The 22,493-nt window shown below is 42.5% G+C and overlaps 1 protein-coding gene and 2 pseudogenes across 3 annotated transcripts in view; 1 reads left to right on the forward strand and 2 right to left on the reverse strand.

Annotated features, from left to right (window-relative positions):
* RAD54L2 (RAD54 like 2) overlaps positions 1-22,493 on the forward strand; it is a 112,294-nt gene that overhangs the window by 72,686 nt on the left and 17,115 nt on the right. For all 3 annotated transcript variants that reach the window (XM_040445509.1, XM_040445510.1, XM_040445511.1), the window contains 11 exons: positions 10,816-11,017; positions 12,012-12,151; positions 12,920-13,036; positions 13,358-13,584; positions 15,844-16,026; positions 16,152-16,285; positions 17,492-17,688; positions 19,054-19,396; positions 20,083-20,260; positions 21,509-21,760; positions 21,988-22,106. In XM_040445509.1, the coding sequence (XP_040301443.1) occupies positions 10,816-11,017; positions 12,012-12,151; positions 12,920-13,036; positions 13,358-13,584; positions 15,844-16,026; positions 16,152-16,285; positions 17,492-17,688; positions 19,054-19,396; positions 20,083-20,260; positions 21,509-21,760; positions 21,988-22,106 (2,092 nt within the window). The remainder of the gene's footprint in view (positions 1-10,815; positions 11,018-12,011; positions 12,152-12,919; positions 13,037-13,357; positions 13,585-15,843; positions 16,027-16,151; positions 16,286-17,491; positions 17,689-19,053; positions 19,397-20,082; positions 20,261-21,508; positions 21,761-21,987; positions 22,107-22,493) is intronic.
* On the reverse strand, positions 4,462-4,880 carry LOC121011262 (SNRPN upstream reading frame protein-like; annotated as a pseudogene).
* On the reverse strand, positions 14,698-15,107 carry LOC121011271 (NHP2-like protein 1; annotated as a pseudogene).

Below are 22,493 nucleotides of genomic sequence, written 5' to 3' on the forward strand. Positions count from 1 at the left end.
TTACTCGACAATCAAAAAAAAAAAAAAATGAGATCTTGCCATTTGCAACTATGTGGATGGAACTAGAGTGTATTATGCCAAGCAAAATAAGTCAGAGAAAGACAAATATCATATGACTTCACTCATATGTGGAATTTAAGATACAAAAGAGATGAACATAAGGGAAGGGAAGCAAAAATAATATAAAAACAGGGAAGGGGACAAAACATAAGAGACTCTTAAATACAGAGAACGAACAGGGTTGCTGGAGGGGTTGTGGGTGGGGGGATGGGCTAAATGGGTAAGGGGCATTAAGAAAGACACTTGTTTTTCTTAATGAAGCACTGGGTGTTATACATAGGGGATGAATCACTAGAATCTACTTCTGAAATCATTATTGCACTAGATGCTAACTAACTTGGTGTAAATTTAAAAATAAATAATAAAAGAAACAAAAAGAGTCACGTTGTGGCATGTGTCAGAATTTCTTTCTAAGGCTGAATAATATTCTATTGTATGTATATATCACATTTTACTTACCCTTTTATCCATCAGTGGATACCTAGGTTGTTTCCTTGTTTTAGCTATTATGAATAATGATCCTGTGAGCAAGACTGTATGTCAAGACTCTGCTTTCAGCTCTTTTGAGTATATGTCCAGAAGTGGAATGGCTGGATCACATGGCACTCCAGTGTTCTAACTTATTGAGGGATTGCCCTACTGTTTTCCACAGCAGCTGTGTCATTGTGCATTCTTTTTTTTTGGGGGGGGGGGGAGAATAATAATTAATTCAATTTTATTTATTCTTTTTTTAATTTTATTTTTTAAATTTACATCCAAATTAGCATATAGTGCAACAATAATTTCAGGAGTAGATTCCCTAATGCCCCCTACCCATTTAGCCCATCCCCCCTCCCACAACCCCTCCAGTAACCCTCTGTTAGTTCTCCATGTTTAAGAGTCTCTTATGTTTTGTCCCCCTCCCTGTTTTATATTATTTTTGTTTCCCTTCCCTTATGTTCATCTGTTCTGTGTCTTAAAGTCCTCATATGAGTGAAGTCATATGATACTTGTCTTTCTCTGACTAATTTCACTTAGCATAATACCCTCCAGTTCCATCCACATTGTTGCAAATGGCAAGATTTCATTCTTTTTAATTGCCGAGTAATACTCCATTGTGTGTGTGTGTGTGTGTGTGTGTGTGTGTGTGTGTGTGTACCACATCTTCTTTATCCATTCATCCATCAATGGACATTTGGGCTCTTTCCATACTTTGGCTATTGTTGATAATGCTGCTGTAAACATTGAGGAGCATGTGCCCCTTTGAAACAGCATACTTGTATCCCTTGGATAAATACCTAGTAGTGCAATTGCTGGGTCGTAGGGTAGTTCTATTTTTAATTTTTTGAGGAATCTCCATACTGTTTTCCAGAGTGGCTGCACCAACTTGCATTCCTACCAGCAATGCAAAAGAGATCCTCTTTTTCCACATCCTCACCAACAGCTGTCATTGCCTGAGTTGTTAATGTTAGCCATTCTGACAGGGGTAAGGTGGTATCTCATTGTGGTTTTGAGTTGTATTTTCCTGAAGATGAGTGATGTTGAGCATTTTTTCATGTGTCAGTCGGCCATCTGGATGTCTTCTTTGGAGAAGTGTCTATTCATGTCTTTTGCCTGTTTCTTCACTGGATTATTTGTTATTTGGGTGTTGAGTTGGATAAGTTCTTTATAGATTTTGGATACTAACCCTTTATCTGATATGTCCTTTGCAAATATCTTTTCCCATTCCGTCGGGTGCCTTTTAGTTTTGCTGATTGTTTCCTTCACTGTGCAGAAGCTTTTTCTTTTGATGAGGTCCCAGTAGTTCATTTTTGCTTTTGTTTCCCTTGCCTCCAGAGATGTGTTGAGTAAGAAGTTGCTGCGGCCAAGATCAAAGAGGTTTTTGCCTGCTTTTTCCTGGATCATCATGGATTTTGATGGCTTCCTGTCTTACTTTTAGGTCTTTCATCCATTTTGAGTTTATTTTTGTGTATGGTGTAAGAAAGTTGTCCAGGTTCATTTGTCTGCATGTCACTGTCCAGTTTTCCCAGCACCACTTGCTGAAGAGACTGTCTTTATTCCACTGGATATTCTTTCCTGCTTTGTCAAAGATTAGTTGGCCATACATTTGTGGGTCCATTTCTGGGTTCTCTGTTCTGTTCCGTTGATCTGAGTGTCTTTTTTTGTGCCATCATTGTGCATTCTTGCCAATAGTGCACAAGGTTCTCCACATCCTTGCTAATACTTTTATTTATTTTGTTTTGATAGTAGCCACCCTAAATGGGTGTACAGTGATAAGTTATGGTAGTGTCGATTTACATTTCCCTAATGATTAGTGATTTTAAGCATCTTTTATTAATTGGCCATTTGTGTGTCTTCTTTGGAGAAATATCTATCTTTTGCCATTTTTGTATCAGTTTTTTGTTGTTACGTTTTAGGAGTTCTTTATATATTCTGGATATTAATCCCAGATCAGATACATGGTTTGCAAATATTTACTCTCATTCCATGGGTTGTCTTTTCATTCTGTTGATAGTGTCTTTTCATGCACAAAAATTTTTAAGTTTTCATGAAGTCCTGTTTGTATTTTTTTTTTCTTTTATTGCCTGTGCTTTTGGTTTCATATCCAAGAAATCATTGCCAAACCCAGTGTCATGAAGTTTTTTCCCTATGTTTCCTTCTAAGTTTTATAGTTTAAGGTTTTACATTTAGGTCTTTGATCTATTTTGAGTTCATTTTTGTATATGGTATAAGTTAAGGATCTAGTTTCATTCTTCAGCATGTGGATATTTGGTTTTCCCCACACCACTCGCTGAAGACTGTCCTTTTCCTATGAATGGTATTGGCACTCTTGTTGTAAATGCTTTGATCATGTACGTGAGGGCTTATTTCTGGGCTGTTCATCTTATTTCATTGGTTTCTATATCTGTCTTTATGCCAGTTCCCCACTGTTTTGATTACTGTAGCTTTATATTAAGTTTTGAAATCAGGAAGTGTGTATTCTCCTTTGTTCTTTTTCAAAATTGTTTTTGCCTATTTTTGTAAGCAAAATTTTACTGGAACATAGCTACACTTGTTCACTTCTATGTTTATGTATGGCTGCTTTTGAGCTACTCTGGTAATGCTGGCTCATTACAACAGAGACTGTATGACCCACACAACCTAAAGTATATACTATCAAGACTTTTTATAGGCAATGTTTGCCAATATCTAAATATTTAAAGTCTTTGCCACTACAAATGCAAATAAAAACTAAGAAACAGCCTGAATGAAAAACCTTCTGTGATATACTGATAGCCTGCCATTAAAATGACAAGCATGTGGAGTGTGTCAAAGAAATATTTATATGTATGTAACAAGTGACCGAAGGAGAACATAAAATGATGTGTATTCATTGGTTATCAGTGTGGAATATGCAAATGTATATTAACAAACATGGAAAAATTGAGATCTAAATAGTTTAGAGATTAGTGCTTGTTACATTTTATCTTCCATTAAGACTTCTAAAACAGTTGTGAAGTTTTTATTTTGGAAAATCTCAAACGAAATAAAAAAAGAGAGACAATAGTAAAATGAACCCTGTATTCCCAGTATTTTCTGCCATAGTTGTGAATACAAGGTTAGTGTTGTTTCATCTGTTCCCCCCAACCTTGGATTACTTCCAAGTAGATCTTTTTTTTTTTTTTTAAGACCTTACCAGCAACTTTTTTTTTAATGTTTTTATTTTATTATTATTATTATTTTTTTTTTTTTTTTTTGGGGACAGAGAGAGACAGAGCATGAACGGGGGAGGGGCAGAGAGAGAGGGAGACACGGGATCAGAAACAGGCTCCAGGCTCCGAGCCATCAGCCCAGAGCCCGACGCGGGGCTCGAACTCACGGACCGCAAGATCGTGACCTGGCTGAAGTCGGACGCCTAACCGACTGCGCCACCCAGGCGCCCCTTTATTTTATTATTTTTGAGAGGGAGAGAGACAGAGAGTGGGTGAGGGACAGAGAGAGAGGGAGACACAGAATCTGAAGCAGGCTCCAAGCTCTGAGCTGTCAGCACAGAGCCTGACGCAGGGCTCAAACCCATGAACTGTGACCTGAGCTGAAGTTGGAAGCTTAACTGACTGAGCCTCCCAGCTGCCCCTGGAAGTAGATCCTTAATGTTGTGACATTTTATCTGTAAACTTCAAAGTATATTTACTTTGTCTTCTAACATATAAAGTCCTAGAAACAGAAACACAATACCATTATCAAACCTAAATATTTTAAATAAACAATTCCTTGTATCATAAAATATCCAGATAATCTCTGATTATCTTTTAAAAATTATTTTTACTGTTAATTCCACATTTCTACATTTAGTTCATTTGTCTTTTAAATTTCTTTAATCTGAGCTTTCCCTACTTCTTTTTCATTTTCTTTTTTTCCTTGCATCTTATTTTCAGAAGAAAAGGATTCACTTGTCACTGTAGTTTTATGCATTTCTAGATTTTGCTGATTGCATCCTTGTGGTCTTGCTTAACAAATTTAACATAGTTCTTTTGTTTTCTAAAAATCATGGATGTTATCCTTATTACATTGTCAGCTGATTCAAATACATCAATACATTGTCAGCTGGTTTTTTGCTTGGAAATCAGCTACCTGGATGTTGTAATACTGCTTTAACCACCTCTTGGTGTCTCATCTAAGAATGCCTCAGTTCGCCTGGAAATCCACCACAGGTACTGGCTGCTGCTGAAATCACTTCGGGTACAGATGACAATCTTGGTTGCTCAGTGAGGCTGTCCTTCTGCATTTGACTTGGACTTCCACTCTGGTACGTGCTGTCCTGTAATCTTTCTCAGGTGTTAGCGGTCCCTGGCCCGCTCCATCACACTGCTGGTTCTCCTCAGGACAGTGTCAGGCCTCTCCAGTGGCCACTCCACTCTGCCAACATAGTTCTTTTTCCCTGTGGTTTTGCAAACTGGGAGTGAGATCTCAAGGTGTGTTGAGATTCAAGTAATGTTTTGACACATATATGTAACAGTTGCAGTGTATACATCCTATCGCATTACATCAAGAGGAATATGGTAAGGCTTAGAATTCACTGATCTTTGTTTATACAGATGGGATTGAGAAGAAGAGATGGAACATCTGGAGAAAGGGCCCTGGAAGTGTTTGTACCTTATACCCCCAATGAGTGAAAAAGAGATTTTTCTTTCAAAGCTCCTCATTTGCCTAGTCATATTTGTCATGGTGGTGTTCATAACTCATTCCTGAGAAGCTTATGTAACTGTTCATTGGTATTTATATAACTCTGGTGATTGCTGCTCACAGCTGGCTCACGTGAAGGAGAAAGTTCAGGGGTATATGTGACCAGACCTGATTTTGTGATTCTGAATTTGGGTCGTAATAGTCAATGACTTTTAAACCACATGTCTCTTTACCTCCTTGTTGAACCATTTCTCGTTTTCCTCAATGACTTTTGGTGGAGTATATCCCAGAATTTTAGGGAGGGCTATTTTTTGAAAGTTAATTATTTTGATTAGGTTGTAAATTTACAAGGTCCAATATTCAGAAGATACAAAAGAGCATGCAGTGAAAAGTTACATTCTAACTTAGAGGAAAATTAATTATAGAAATTTTGAAATAGTAGTTTATTATTAAGAACAGTTTAAGATGTGGTATATATTGTGATACTACATAAAAACCAGAAACTTCATAATAAGCATCATGAAGCAGCAGTGAAACACTTATAAAACATTGACTTACATGACAGCAGACTTTTTAAGTATTAATACATCTGTAAATTAAAGCTCTTTAACAAACAGACAGTAGTTGTTGAACCCAGAAGCTGAAGATTACTGATAAGGAGCTGGTTTAGACCTGTATCCTCTAAGAATACAGGGGAAACCTGTGTCTGAATTAAGTGTGCATGAGAATTGTATATACTATAATCATTTTTATATTTTTTAAATGCTTATTTATTTTGAGAAAGAGAGAGAGTGTGAGCAGGGGAGGGGCTGAGAGAGGGAGAGACTGAATCCCAAGCAGACTGCGCTGTCAGTGCACAGCCCGATGCAGGACTTGATCTCACGAACTGTGAGATTATGACGCGAGCCGAAATCAAGAGTCGAATGCTCAACTGACATAGCCACCCAGAAATACCTACTGTGATCATTTTAAAATTGCTGCTGTACTTAGCCACGTTCGATCCTGGGTCAGATAGGAATTCATAGCTAGGCCTCACAAGTTGGAATGTTTGATTGTGAATTTGTCTGTGATACTGAAAGGTTATCAGATTCTGTTCCTCCTTCCAGAAACAGCCCACTCTGCAAGGCAGAAACCAGAAGAAAGAAATATAACAGTTGGCAACAAATTCCCACTCCTGGATAGATCAAGTTCAGACCCTTTGGCTTGACATTCAAGGCCTGCCCTGTATACTTTGACTCTGTCCTGTCTGCCTACTCTCTAACCTTGCTTCAAATGTTCCTCCAAGTGGTTACTCAATAAATTTGCTTGTGAAATAGAAACTAAAGGGCTTAAAGCCAGGAGAACATCAAATTTCATTATCAGAACCAGGTCAGAGAACCAAAGCACTAAGTTGAAGTGTACCAACCCAGCCTCAAGTGTAACTATGTAGGGCAAGCTTCAGTGTTGGTGGAAGTAGCTATTTAGCAATAGTTATCCCCTCTTAGGGACTCTGCTGTCCAGCCATCTGTTCCTTTGGGAGGAGGAATATTATGGCTTCCCTTTTAGTAGGGAAGAATTCAGGGCTGTGAGTTAGGAAGAAGGTGACAGTAATATTATGTGACAATGCCAAGGGAGTATTAGCTCTTTGGGGGGGGGGGGGCTGAAGGAATGATAGTTCTTAAAGAAAACAGAATTGCTGAGCTTTCCTCTTGTAGTGCTTCAGGTGGAAATAGGAGAGGACTGTTTGAGGGGAGGGTAGTGGATTTGGGAGGGCAGCCAGTCGGACTTGCATCTCCTTCAGAGCTTCTCTTTTAGTTCTCATGTCTGGGTGGAGACAAAGCAGTAGCACCTTACTTTCTCAGTAGGTGGAAGATGTCCATAAGCCAGGGCTCATGTTGCATTCCCAATGCTTCTTGCCACCCTGGACTCTGTCTTTGGGAGACCTTTTGTAAAAGGCCTGCTGTGGATCCTGTGGTAACAGAGAACTGTGATGTTTTAACCTCTTGCTCATGTTAATGGTATTGCATTGCCCCATCATGAACATTCCTTGTCTGGTGCCTCCCTTGGCCATTTCTCCTTTGTCTTCAAAAAGCAAAGGTTATCTGCTTTAAACCCTCATGGTCTCTCAGTGTGAGGGCCAAAGAAGATGCTTCCACTGCTGCTGCAGGGGAGTGAATCACTCTGGGTATTCACATGGGACTGTGTGTGCATGTGTGCACACATGTCCACATCCACTACCCATTTCTATCCCCAACTTTTACAGTGGCCACATCAACTTCCCCTCCTCAGCCAAACAACTGGCAGGAGAATGTAGAATGCTAGGAAGACAATGCCTTGGAGGTAGTCCTCCCTGGGACAGGGACTGACTTCTGTGCCAGCATCCAGGAAGGATCTGGGTCTACATCTTAGTCTGCCTTGGGCAAAGAGCTCCTGGGGAGAGACAGGGAAATGGTTATTGGGTTGGAAGGCCCCTCCTGCTGCTGTTTTGCTTAATTCATTTTAGCCAGTATTGAACTACATGTATTTTTCCAACTATTCCACCTTATTTTAAGTCTCTATTCCTGGGGCTCCTGGGTGGTTCAGTCAGTTGAGTATAAGTTCAGGTCATGATCTCACAGTGTGTGAGTTTGAGCCCCACATTGGCTCTGCACTGACAGTGTGGAGCCTGCTTGGGATTCTCTCTCTCCTACTCTATGCCCCTTCCCCACTTGTTGTCTCTCTCTCTGAAAATAAAAATAAATAAACTTAAAAAAGGATAATTTTAAAGTCTCTTCCTTTTGCTTATGCTCCTATATCTGCCTAGAATGTTCTTCCTTTTCTTTTACTGTCTGTTACCTACTTATTGTATTAGGTTAAACCCAGGTTTCACCTTTCCTAAGGAAGTACTCCACCCTCCATGACTGGATTGGGTGTCTTTTCCCAAAGTGTTGTTGCTATTAGGCACTCACCACATGTGTTTCCCCATGTGGACCATTCCATTGTGCCTTGGCACAGGGCCTGGTACTCAAATGTTCATATGTGTGTTAGGCTAAACTAAAAGACAGAGGGGGCAGGAGAATCAGCAGTGCCTGGTTTGTGGCAGTCTCATGTGGAGAGATTTGGAATGAAGATGTGTACGGTCTCATGCGGCAGGTGTGTGTGTGTGCATGTGTATTTGTAAAAAACACTCATTTTGTGAGAAAAAAATGCAGTTTGTATCATTTCTGCTTCTCCTTTTGCTTTCTTATTTTTGATTTTTGATTAGGATATATAAAGTTTGAGTTTTCCAAACAAATAAACACTGCTACCCAGAATGGCTGAATAAGCCCCATAGCTTTGTTTGCTGCTAGACTGTTCAATGTGATTGGGAGTATGGAGTTCCATGGAGTTTGGCAGACCTGGGTTTAAAGAAGAGTATTTTCCCTGAGAGAGCTGGTGACATCCCCATTTTATAAATGTGGGAACCATGGCTGAGAGAAGTTGAACCCATGAACATAGAACTACCAAGTGGCAGAGCCCTGATTCAACTGGTACCACCTAGGGAGTAGCCCAGAGAGAAAGAGAAAACCACCATTAGAACATCATAATAATAATTACTCCAGGTAAGATCCACTGATGAATGTTAAAATTAGTGGGTAAATTTTAAGAAACAGAATATTTGCATCCTCAAGGCCTCAGAGTCCCCTACCACTCTAAATATTTATTTACATATAGTTTTAACATATGTCCAGAAATTCTTTGATGCCCCTCTTTCCAGGAAATTGAGCTTAATTCATTTCCTATTGAATGTGAGCTGGGCTTAGTGATTTGCTTCTTTTATTATTTTTCTTTTTTTTCATGTTTGTTTATTTTTGAGAGAGAAAAGGTGCAAGTAGGGGGAGGGGACAGAGAGAGAGGGAGACACAGAATTCAAAGCAGGCTCCAGGCTCTGAGCTGTTAACACAGAGCCCAACACAGGGCTCGAACTCACAAACCATGAGATCATGACCTAAGCCAAAATCGGATGCTTAACCAACTGAGCCACCCAGGCGCCCTGTGATTTGCTTCTAATGAATAAAATATGGAAAGGTAAAAATATTAATTTTACAGTGGAGAAATCTGGCAGATACCACTTTAAACAAGTGATCAAGGCTAATGTCACCAGTAATAAGTCATGTTAATATCATGTACCCTGATAAGATGTGATGAGAAGGGCACTTTATCTCTATGATATTCTCCACTCCCCCCACCCCAACCATAACTTCAGTCTAATCATGAAAATACATCAGATGCTCAGATTAGGGGACAGTCCACAAAACACCTGGCCAGTACTTTTTAAAAAATTGTTGAGGTCATGAAAGACAAGAATACACTGAGAAACTGCCACAGTTGAGAGAGACTGAGACATGACAGCTAATGCAATATGATATTCTGGATGGGATCCTATAATAGAAAAAGGACATTAGTGAACAACTGGTGAAATCCAAATAAAATTTAAAGTTCAGTTAAAAGCAAACAAAAATCATCCCACCAAACCCCCAAACTTCCTGAGTCCTTCCTGCCTGAAAGCCAAGTGGCATTGACTAGTGCACCTCAGTTACAGCATTTATGTTCTAGTTTTAAATTGCTCTTACCTTTGGGAAAGACCTTTTGGTTGTGTAGTGCTTGTATCTGGGAGGCTCTGGTGGATTTGGGGACAGGCTTATGGTCTGTATGACTGTCAAAGCCTGCCCATCCAGTAATCAGAATGCCGCTCAGCAGATTGAGGAAGAGGGGTGTGCATACGGACCCTCCTACCCCACCCCAGTCCTTGCGGGTGTTTGATGCCACAAATGACATTCCCTCTGCCAGGAATTTCATCCCCTTTCCGCCTCCTCAGGGCAATACCTTTAGATATTCTGCTCACCTTTCAAGGCTTCACTCACATTTTACCTTCCATATTTCTTGTGCGATAATACCACAAAGTAGTGTCTTTCATATTCCTGTGACCCTAAGGCAATTATTCTTGGTTTAGCTAATTACCTCTGGTTAGAAAAATGACGTCTTAAAATTTTAAGTTCTCTAGGTCAGTTAGCCTGTCCTTCGTGTGGTATTTAGCATACCTTGCCTTATTATGTCTAGAAAACAAACTCCTTGAAAGGAAGGAGTCTTATAAATATCCCTTGAAGCATCTTGGACAGTGTTTTCCATGTTGTAGGTCCTCATTGAATGGTCAATGAATTAAATGAGTGAACACTTTAAGACAGTGAAAGGAGGAATATTCCTCTTGTTGGCAGATGAGACTTGCTTAGTGTCACACAGGTGAGTGTGAGCTGTTTTCGGAACCTACTGTCACTTTCAGAGCATTCTGTGGCCATGAAACTTTCTTACTCTGATCATAGTGGTAAATTATAGCAAGTGTGAGGGCTATCATTTGTTGTGAGCCTACTCTAGAGCAGGCTTGGTTCTAGACACACACACTATTTAGTCCTCACAACAGCTCTGAAATGTAGGCATCACTATTCCCATTTTATAGATAAATCCATTGAGATTCAGAGAGATGTAAGTCACTTGCCTTAGATCACCAACTAATAAGATGCTGAGTTGAGGTTTGAACCTAGGTGTGCCTGGCATCAAAACCTGTTTTTCTCCCAGTAATTGTCAGTCCCTGGCACCTCTCTCCCTTTGTCTTTTCAGACCCATCCCTGGAAGACATGTGTGGCACTGAGTGTGCCCAACTGGAGGAAGATGGGCAGCGGCCACCGCGGTGCACTTCAACTACCTCATCTCAGTCTGAGCCTTCAGAGCAGCTTAGGCGCCACCAAGGCAAGAGCCTCACCTCCGAGGACCCCAAAAAGAAGAGAGCTCAGAAGCCCTCCCACATGAGGAGAAATATACGGTGAGCTGTGCTGAGGGTAAGAGGAGAAGGGAAGGAATAGAGAGAGATATTGCCTTCATTTGAAGGCTGTCAGTAGCAGGACTGGTTTGAGCAGGAGGGTCCCCTTTCCAAAAAAGGAAAGTATAAGCTGTGTGCCCCAATTAATAGTGGAGATGCAGCTCAGGACCACCCCAGGCTGTCTGAGGTTGTGGGGCAGACACGGATGGTGCTCAAGCTGTACTGGGGAGTATTCCACTCTCTGGAGGTCCTGGGAGACAGCCCAGGGATGATAGGGTGCTCTGGTTGGACTGTTTTTTTCCTTTATTTTTCCCTTACATTTCAAAACAGGGGAAGATAAAGGAAAAGAAGTTGGGTTCTCATTTTCTTAGCGCTCAACTTCAATTGACAAGGGCCTGTCTGGCCCAAAGAAGGCTTCTTCCTTGAGCTAAGAGAATGGCAGATGTGAACTTCCTTCACTGTCTAAATCCCCTACAGTCCTTCCATCACATAACCATTTTGCTATCGAAAGGAGATAAATGATATCCTATTCTCCTACTCTCATTTTGTTAACATAATGATAGCTTGAAAGTATTATTCAAAGTTTACGAAATGAGGATGTGGGATAAATAAGGATCTATAATTCTACCCTCCTATATAACAACTCTATATTTTAATACTGCTTTTCAACTTCATGAATCATGTATTACTCTTTTACTTTTGATCTGTTATGTGCAAAGATGAGTTTTCAGGAGCATCTCTCAGGAAGTTAAATAATATGGAAAAATGTTAGCCCACAATCACCTGAATCTTGAAGTTCACCCCCCGCCCCACTCCTTTTTTTTTTTTTTTTTTTTTTTTTTTGCCTCTCCTGTTGCATGGGTGTGTGGGACTGACATGGCTTCTCCTCCTCTTGCCTCAGCTCTCTGAGCTCAGCAGTGAGCTCTTTAGCTTGTCATTACATTGTCCAAATTTCCAGTGAACCAACCCAAGTGCTCACTCTTATTGTAATGTTTAGAAAGCTGCTCCGGGAGGATCAGTTGGAGCCCGTTACCAAAGCAGCACAACAGGAAGAGTTGGAAAGAAGGAAACGCCTGGAGCAGCAGAGGAAGGATTACGCAGCCCCCATTCCTACTGTTCCCCTGGAGTTCCTTCCTGGTAAGCAGCAGAGTTGGTGGGAAAGGCCCTGCCTGAAGTATAAGGAGAAGAGGCCTTTGGCACACATAGTGGTTAAGGGCAGATCTGAAATAAGATCGTGACCTCTCAGGAATCATTTTGAGTCATTCGGTTTCTTAGGAGCAGATGATCAGAAATATCTTACTGAAAAAGTTAAAATGGGGAGACCTGGGTGGCTCAGTCAGTTAAGTGTCTGACTCTCGATTTAGCTCAGGTCATGATATCATAGTTTTTCGGTTTAAGCCCCACCGTCTCCCACTCTCTCTGCCCCTCCCCTGCTCACAATCTCTCTCTCTCTCTCTGAAAAATAAACATTAAAAAATTTTTTTAAATAAGATGAAAAGTTAAGATGGTTAAACGTGTACCCCTCAGGGGGACTCGGCTAGCTCAGTGGGTAGAGCATGCGACTCTTGGTAGCAGGGTCATGAGTTCGAGCCCCACATTGGACCTCGTTAAAAAATAATTATTATTATATTTTTATTTTTATATATTACATATCTTATGTATTATATTTATATTTTATACATAATTTATATATTTTAGTAATATATACTTAATAACCAGGAGATAAGAACCAGTAAAGACAAGGGAAGTTAGAAAGGGAACTGAAGTGTTTGAGATACCCTCAACTTCTCTCCTCAGGGGTAGTCCCCTTGAGAGTGACAAAGGTAAAGGGCTGATGAATCATTTGGGGAAATAAGTTTACACTAAAGGTGGTTTTGGCATTCCCTTCCATCTTTTTTTCCCTAGAGGAAATTGTCTTAAGAGCAAGCGATGGTCCCCAACTGCCTCCTCGGGTCCTGTCCCAGGAAGTCATTTGTTTGGACAGCAGCAGTGGCAGTGAGGATGAAAAAAGCAGTCGAGATGGTAAGGTCGAGCCAGAGGTGTCTCTGCTTCCTTCTGACTCAGTGTTCACCCTGATTGATTGGCTGTACATCTGAATAGAAATCAGTCCTTCCCCATTTATTTTGGGGTCTGACTGTGACAAATATCCCTGAGTCTCCTTGTAAATGTAAGGTTTTCCCTTGTCTTAACTTGAAGCCATAAGAGAGAAATAGTAAAACTCAAAATTTTATAAGTGATGACAAGTTCTAACTTTGTTCCCATGCTGTAAGCTTTGATAATGGGCAGTAAATTATCTCTGCTCCCTGGGTTTTGGTTTTTGTTTTGTTTTGTTGGCTATCTCAGAAGTGATTGAACTGAGCTCTGGAGAGGAAGATACCCTGCATATTGTGGACAGCAGCGAATCTGTCAGTGAGGAAGATGAGGAAGAGGAGAAGGGTGGTACCCACGTGAATGATGTCTTAAACCAGCGTGATGCTCTGGGGCGGGTCCTTGTCAATCTGAACCACCCTCCGGAGGAGGAGAATGTCTTCCTGGCCCCACAGTTGGCACGGGCAGTGAAACCTCATCAGGTACAGCAAACCTTGATTCTTTTCTTTGTTTCCTTTCAGCTTCTTTGCTGAGGACATTACCTGCTGGTGGTTGTCAGCATCAGAGCCTGTGAAGTACTTGTTTGGTACCACGAGCAGTTATTAGAAAGCCCTGATCCTTCCTCCTGGCACTTGATGCTTCAGGATTTTTTTTTTAATTGGAATATGAATGTATTTTTTTATTAGGATGCTCACAAGAATGGCACACTAGTACTGTCTTTCTGATGTGATGAAGAATACATACATCTGACCCACACTGTGGCAGGGGTAAGAGCTCTCAGAGCTGGTACCAAGTATCCACTGAAGACATCTCCATTCACCAGAGAGGATGTTTCTTTGACTCCAACATCTTTACTGTAGCTTCTAGTCAGGTCTCCATGCCTTGGGCCCAGACTTCTTCATTCCAGCACAAGTTGACCCTCTTTTTTCTTGCCACTGTGAACTCCTTCAAGACCTAGGTCAACTGCCCCATGTCTAACTTGCCCAGACAGGCTCCGGAATTCTGCAACACATCTTTGGTATGCTGCTGCCCTGCCACCCTCAGGGGCATGGTTAGGAGTTGGGGAGAGGGGGAATAGCATCACATTACCAAAGCAAACGGCAGGGGCATATTAGCACATGACACTTGGACATACACCTAACAACCTCATAGGATACATGCTTTTTCCCAAGTGCTACATAATCCCCATAGAGAGCAAACACTTATGGAATGATTTTTTATGCCAGGCACAAGGGACACAAAGTGAATGGTGTTTACATACATCATGTCCTACACACAATGGGAAATTAGCACCTGAAAGCTAGAACCAGATCTCTATCCTGGCTCTTCCCTGCCTTTGAATGGTGTCACTGCTCTGTTTCTGCCTGTTCTCAGCATTTAGTTCATTTTTCAAAAGGGAGGATAAGATGGCAGAGAGAGTAAAATGGGAGATTGGACTGGGGTGGGTGATTAATATATGGGTAACAACCTGTAAAACAAAATAATACAAAAAACGCAAAATCCAGATTTAGTAGTATAATATAGGAAGAGAAGGTAGCTGGAAGTACTACATGCTAATCCAGACAATATGATACACAACCCCGCAGGGGGACGACTCAGGAGTGGGGCAGAGGCTGCCTCTTTAGACTAAGAACCTTTCAGTTGGACTGCTGAATGGACTAGATATGCTGCTTCATCTGTAAGCTTTCTTTGATGATGATAAAACAGGTGAAGACAAGCCTGGACACCCCACAGGCCCACCCCATGGCCTGCTTGGAGCCCACAAATACATAAGGCACATTCTTATCCTCAAATAGCAGCAGAATGTGCAGGATGATCTCCAGGGCCTCAGCATCTGCAGTCATCATGATGAACTGAGAGATGGCTCTGTTGAGGATTTTGGTGGCTTCATTAGCTCCTGAAGCTGCTTGTAGTTACATGGATGCTGAAAAAGGTCCAGTAGTTTCTTGGTGAGGTGGGTGTCTGCAAGGTGATAGGCCTTTGGATTTACATCAGCCCCAGTCATTTCTGTGATTCCATGGTCTTGCCACCCCTCTGGGAGTGCAGCCAATGTCAGAGCAGGAGCACACACTTCAGCCAGAAAGGAGGAGTCGATGCTTCAGGATTTCTGATGAATGGGAAGGGCAAGTCTCAGGTTTGCCATATCATGTAAAGGTATCATATCTCTTGGCTTAATACTCTTGAGCTTTCTTCTGTGAGATCTGCAAGACTGATTGAGATGCTGTCTGCAGGACAGTGCCTTGGTTAGGAAATTGATTTGACTCTGGAAGTGGTTCCAGAAGAGATGTAAGAGTCAGAAGTCTGAGGAACTTTCTGATAGGAGGGAGCAGAGTAGATTTTGTTGACCCAGAGCTGTGAACCAAAACCAGTGAGTGGAGATTCCATGAAGGCAGAGGTTGACTCAATGTAAGAACTCTTCACAATAAGAACCCCTTATGGAATGGGCTATCTTGAGGTGAGCGGCTAAGGGCTGAGTGAGAGACCCTGTCAAGAATTTGGTACTACAGATTTTTGCCTCAGATAGGCCATTGTACCAGGTGAATGATTTTCTGTGTTTTCTCTAAGAAGACTGTCATCAGCCAATAGACCATTCAGGGTACAGGGAGACTTCTGTAGCCATCCACACCAACTGTCTGGTATAGTGTCTGCTCCTTTACTTAATTCTAATTCCAAGGTGAATAAAACCGAATCTTGGTCTTTGCCAGCTCCTTTAACTATTGCCTCTGTTTGCCCTTTATCAGATTGGTGGGATCCGGTTCCTGTATGATAATCTGGTTGAATCCCTGGAGAGGTTTAAGACCAGTAGTGGCTTTGGCTGTATCCTGGCCCATAGCATGGGTCTGGGGAAAACTTTGCAAGTGATCTCCTTCATCGACGTCCTCTTCCGCCACACGCCAGCCAAAACTGTCCTTGCCATTGTGCCGGTAAGAGTTCAGTCACCCCTCTGAGGAGCTCTGGGTTAATGCCTTTCTGGGTACTAAACAGCTTGATGAGCTCATCTATGAGCTTGTTTCTTAAAATCCTTTTTCTGGACTTGGCTTTCTGACAGGTTAATACTCTTCAGAATTGGTTGGCAGAGTTCAACATGTGGCTTCCAGCACCTGAAGCCCTTCCAGCTGACAACAAGCCTGAAGAAGTCCAGCCTCGGTTCTTTAAAGTTCACATCTTGAATGATGAGCACAAGTAAGTGGCCTACTCTCTCCTCTTCTCCCTTTCCTTTTAGACTTCTTTCCAGGATCTGGATATCAGGGCACTAACCCAGATTCCTTTTGGTTTCTTGATGTGGTCATCCCCCCTGCCCCCCACTGCCCATTCCTTGATACTCATTTTTTCTCTACCTAGCTTTTCAATAAAGTCAGAGTTAGGTAGCTTGGGAAATGTCTTATGTTCTGCTTGAAGGTGCTTTTATATCCTGAAAAATATGCATACATCATCCTATTTGCCCATGTGAATGGTAATAAAATTCAACATGGTGAAATGAAACTATCCATCTTCTAACTTTTCACCTTTTACATTTCTCTTTCTTAGAAGCCTAATCAGCAGTCTCTTTTAAGCCCCTGTTTACAGTTGACCTTTACTGGTACAACTTCCAAGTTTTGAAAAGGGTAAACTTTTGTTTTAGATTTGAATAAAATTATATTTCCATTCTATACATTGAATTTGATTTCCAAAATTCTAAAGCTATTTCTTGGTCCAAGCCAGCCATCCATGCTACCCTTTCCCCTTGTTGGCATGGATAATTGAGAAGATAGACTTTCTCTTCTCCAGAGGCTGCCTTTTGTGATGTTTGGCACATACATCAAAATGAGGAGACTGTTGGCGGCCCCCTAGGTGGTTGATCACCTGCTCTTCTTTCTTGGGTTTCAGGACTGTTAGTCCACATGCAGTTAATGAATTAGAATCAGGACTCAGTTGTTTAGGAGTGGAGAGACTGTGCTCTTCGTGTCATCTGGGCTCTGCTGCCCTTTCTCCTTTACTGCTTGTCTTTAGCTCTTTGCTCATCGGGGCCTGGGAAGGTAAAATGCAGAATATTGCCCTTGCTTTTACTATCTTGTGTTTGTTATGGGAATAATTTGAAATTCTCCCTCAAATGTAGAATTGTAGTCATGCATGTACATCCAAGGGAGTCATTACTTTTGCTTGCCTTGTGCCATTGCATTTCCGTTTTTCTGATGTTTAACTGTCATTGGTGACCTCCCCGTCCATCCTCAGTGCGGTTAGCATCTTTGGGATACTGGGAAGGGGGGCAGCCAGCAAGCCCTATGGTGCTGCCACTGAAGTCCTTGGCAATAAGGACTTCTGAATGTACATCAACGCAGCTCTAATTGTGAGCAATTCTTTCTGGGGAGCAGTGGAAGCAATAATTTTTTTCTCTGTTCACTCTTGCAGGACAATGGCAGCTCGTGCTAAAGTGATGGCTGATTGGGTATCAGAGGGTGGGGTACTACTGATGGGGTACGAAATGTACAGACTCCTCACCCTGAAGAAATCCTTTGCCACAGGTAGATCGAAGAAAACCAAGAAACGCTCTCACCCGGTCATCATTGATCTGGATGAGGAAGATCGACAGCAGGAGTTTCGGAGAGGTGGGTAGCCTATCCTGGGGATACTCTTAGGGGTAGTGTTTCAGGAAGAAATAGTGTCTGTGGTAGCACCAAGTCAGATGTGAAGATTATTGATGTGAGTTGTATTGTCATGAACCAGAAATCCAGGTCCCTAAGATAGGTGGGATGACCTCCACTGGCTCTCAGAAGATACTGCTTTCCTTGCCTGTCATGGAATTCTGGGTGGGCCACTCATAGACTGGCTTAGGGAGACTCCCCTGCCCATCTGACCCTGTTTCTCTCACAGAGCAGTTAGGAAAGTGACTTTTCCTCTCATCACATCCTAGAGGTGTTCTGGGGTAGCATTAAGAAAATATTTACAAAGTATTTAAATCACTGATATGCAGAGTAATAATGATATTGTGACTTTATAAAAGGAGAATTTATCCCAGGTTTGTGTTTTGTTTTGTTTTGTTTTAGTGAAAGTCATTCCTCTCGTAGTGATAGTTCTGCTCCATCTTCTAAGGGCTTTGCCTGTTTGGGGAAGAAAGTTTTTTTTAGGTTCAGAGGCTGTTTCATTTTATAGGTCTCTCCATCTATAGATTATGTTTGTGCTAGGTTTGCTTCTGTGGTAGAGCTGGGATGAACTTGCCATTTAGCAATGACTGGCAGGTAACTCCAGAAAGATTTTGTCCTTTAGCTAGCTCCCCACCAGCCAGCCTGCAGATGGCGCAGAGACACTGGCAATGGTGAAAGTCGACTGAAGTATCTGGATGATTCCCGTCAGTCTCACTTAGACCCATTTAAAAAAAAAAAAAAAAAGGTTTTTTTTATAAAAATGTTTATTTTTGAGAGAGACAGACAGAAGGCGAGCAGGGGAGGGGCAGAGAGAGAAGGGGAGACACAGAATCTGAAGCAGGCTCCGGACTCTGAGCTGTCAGCACAGAGCCTGATGGAGGGCTCAAACTCACAAACGGTGAGATCATGACCTGAGCCAGAGTTGGATCCTTAACCGACTGAGCCATCTGAGTGCCTCTCACTCAGACCCATTTTTAATCCTAGGCTGGTAGTCTATAAAGTCACACTCTCCGCCACCCAGTTGATATAAGCCCTAGGTAGGAATGCGAGGTATTTTACTTTGAGTGTAAAGGAGAAAAAGAAAAAAGATAAGGAAAGGAAAGAGGGAAAAGAGATATTTACTGCAAGAGTCAATAGTCCAGGTTAACGTGTCACACCAAATGCGCAGGAGCCTGGATGGCTGGCTCCCTTTCACTAATGGGGGCTGACTCTTGCTTTCCTGCTTCCTTCATTTCTTCTGTCTCCTCCAGGGTGCACCCCTACTTCTCATATTGTTGACTAAGAGCAGGCCCTCTCACCCTCTGACTCCGGATCCTCTTCCCTCCCTAGAGTTTGAGAAGGCCTTATGCCGCCCTGGCCCTGATGTGGTGATTTGTGACGAGGGACACCGCATCAAAAACTGCCAGGCCAGCACCTCACAGGCCCTGAAGAACATTCGCTCTCGCCGCCGAGTGGTGCTGACCGGGTACCCCCTGCAGAACAACCTCATTGAGTACTGGTGCATGGTGGACTTTGTGCGCCCAGACTTCCTCGGCACCCGGCAGGAGTTCAGCAACATGTTTGAACGCCCCATCCTGAATGGGCAGTGTATTGACAGCACGCCTCAGGATGTCCGCCTCATGCGGTACCGGAGCCACGTCTTGCACAGCCTCCTGGAAGGCTTTGTGCAGAGGTGAGCCATCCTCAGGGCCCTGTGTTTTGAACCATCAGAGACCCATTGGTGTAACAGGCATGCAAAGCTGTCCCAAAGGGGGACTGTTACAGCAGGAGGGTCCCTCCCTAGTGGGTGATAGTAAAACTTTCCTTTTACTGAGTAGCTTTTCCTGAATAGCACACAAATGATGGATAGCCACTGTTTCAGTCCTCTGAAAGTTTGGCCTAGAAGTACTTCTCTCAGAAGTTAATCTTTGAAGTTTCTAGGGATACCTACCTTACTTGCTGAGAAGCAAAAGAGAGCTAGCCTTCTGCTGACTCTGAAAGCATAGAAATGCTGGTTCCTGGGGGCATGGCCTCACCAGTGTCAGCATCTCGGTAGATGTAGTTAGGCCGGTCTAAAACAATTTCCTTGTTTTTCCTTGTTAAGATGGAATATGTGCAGAAAGCTTAGAGAAACAGCCCTAGATCTGGGTATGAACCTGGAGCTCCCGGTCTCTGCCACCCAATCCTCTTTGCTTTAGTTCTTATCCTTAAAATGAGTTTCTTCTGATGGTCGCTAAACCAATCCTTATTGTTCTAAGTCTGTTGTGAATGTTGAGATCCTCAAAAGGAGGTGTGGCAGAAATGCAGGATTCTTTTGTTATCCTGCACTGACCCCTCCTGGCCACACTGGCTTGATGATTCTGATCTCTGCCTTCGTAGGAGAGGCCACACTGTGCTGAAGATTCATCTACCTGCCAAGGAAGAAAATGTGATCCTGGTGCGGCTCTCAAAGATCCAGCGAGATTTGTACACACAGTTCATGGACCGTTTCCGAGACTGTGGTAGCAGTGGCTGGCTGGGGCTGAACCCTCTCAAGGCTTTCTGTGTGTGCTGCAAGGTGTGTTGAGGCCTCAGGGAATACTGAGATATGAATGAAGGTTGCACATGGTCCCAAGGAAGTTATTCCTGCTAGGAGTCCTTGATAAGGGAAGAATAAAGTGACAGGGGTCCCCCTTGGTTTGCTGCATTGAAGAACTGGGGGCCCCAAGGAGAAATATGCTGGTTGTGTGCTGCACAGTTCCTGGGGGTGCCACTCAGCCTGTGATATAAATGGTGCTCCTTGCAGTTGTGCAGTTCATCTGGTCAACTTGTGGTACCAAACTTGAGAAATCACTTCCTTTCTCACTGATTTTTTTTCACTTGGGAGAAAGGGGTAGTGGAAAAACATTGTGGGGCAGTTTTTGACTGTTAGCATAATCAAGATTCAAGAAATATATAGCTTAGACAAGTTATTGGGGTACCTTGTGTTTGATTCTGCGTTTAATCAGATTGAGACCTCTTTCATCCTGATAATGTTTGAGATAGTTTGGGGATAGCAAGGCCCAGGTATCTAGCACTAAACTTCATGAATAGGTTGATGAACCCTGACTTATCTTTAGTATGTGCTTCTTGTTGACTAATGAAGGACCTGCTTCTTTGACAGCTGTCAGCCAACCTGTTGGGTATTATTCCCAACTGACCACTGCTTTAATGAGTCAACTGAAGGAGTATGTCAGGGGCAGATGGGATTTCAAAATGTTTCTTTTGTAACCACAGTCCTAGACCAGGGCCAGGAAGCTACAGCAGATACGGTCTGTGAGGATGCTATAGTGCCAACACACCCTTCCTATCCCCCCACCTCTGCCCCCACCCCAGGAATTCTCAACTCCTGCTGGTTACAGTCCCTGAAATGACTTCTGGTTGGTCATCTGTAAGTTAGATACATTTGTCCATAGGAAGAGATTGGTCTTGTTTTGTAGTTTCAGACAGTAGTTGGCTGTAGCCACACAGTGAAACAGGGACATTCTTACCCTTATTTAAATAAGAATGCAAGGCTTGTGACACAGCTTTTTTGATTATGCCTATGGGCATATGGGCATGCCTGCTGGTATGAACTCTTCCCCTTGTGTTATGGTGATCACAGTTAGTTAAAATGAATGCGTAGGCTCTTTGGCTATGAGGGAGTTGGAGATACTTTAATTTTTAGCGTGACAGTGTATGCTGTAGGACCAGTGTGTGTTTCAGCAAGTACATGTTTCCTGACTCTCTGGGACACCCTTAGCTTGTTCTCTGCCCTGTGTCATTTCCCCTTTAACTTGAACTCCAGATCTGGAATCACCCGGATGTGCTGTATGAAGCCCTTCAGAAGGAGAGTCTGGCCAATGAGCAGGACCTAGATGTGGAAGAACTTGGCTCAGCTGGGACTAGTGCTCGCTGCCCATCACAGGGAATAAAAGGCAAGGGGGAGGACAGCACCTTGGCTTCCTCAATGGGAGAAGCAACCAATAGCAAATTCCTACAAGGGGTTGGCTTCAACCCTTTCCAGGAGCGAGGCAACAACATTGTCACATATGAATGGGTGAGTCAAGCAGAAACTTCTATGCCCATAAACCACTGCTGAGAAGGGATGGTACAAAGCAAAGCCTATGTGGGAAGAGGGTGGGGGTTGTACAATGCATTGTGCTGCCAAGTCTCTGCAGGGAACTATAAAGGTTGCCCATGAGCTTCTGCCTTGGAAGGAGTGAATTTTATTTCTAGTGATCTGGCCACGGACCTTCTCTAAGCTGCCTCATTTCTCTATTGCAGGCCAAGGACCTTTTGACTAATTACCAGACTGGGGTCTTAGAGAACTCTCCCAAAATGGTATTGCTTTTCCACCTGATTGAGGAAAGTGTGAAGCTTGGGGACAAGATTCTCGTGTTCAGGTAGGAAGAGAAATTCCCTAGTATTACTGTGTATCTATAGTAGAGTGACATAGCCCCTACAGAGTAAGACTGTCTGGGGTAACCCCAGCTCCTTTTTTTGTTTGTTTGGTTTTGTTTTGTTTTCATGCCTCTGCAAACCAGTGTTTCTTGTGAGGACCTTCTTGCATTTCATCTCATTCTTGGAGTTTCTTATTTTGCCCAATGTGATTTCTCTGCAGAGAACTGTTTAAAACCCTAGGCTGACATTGGAGTCATAGTCTAACCCTTCATATTGTGGCCCACATCAGATCTGGCCTGTGGCTTGCCTGAAAGCTAGTTTTTACATTTTTAAATGTTTTAAAAGAAGAAGAAGAAGAAGAAGAAGAAGAAGAAGAAGAAGAAGAAGAA

This window comes from Herpailurus yagouaroundi, unplaced genomic scaffold (assembly GCF_014898765.1).
Source record: "Herpailurus yagouaroundi ecotype Mexico unplaced genomic scaffold, PumYag 193, whole genome shotgun sequence".
NCBI lineage: Eukaryota > Metazoa > Chordata > Mammalia > Carnivora > Felidae > Herpailurus > Herpailurus yagouaroundi.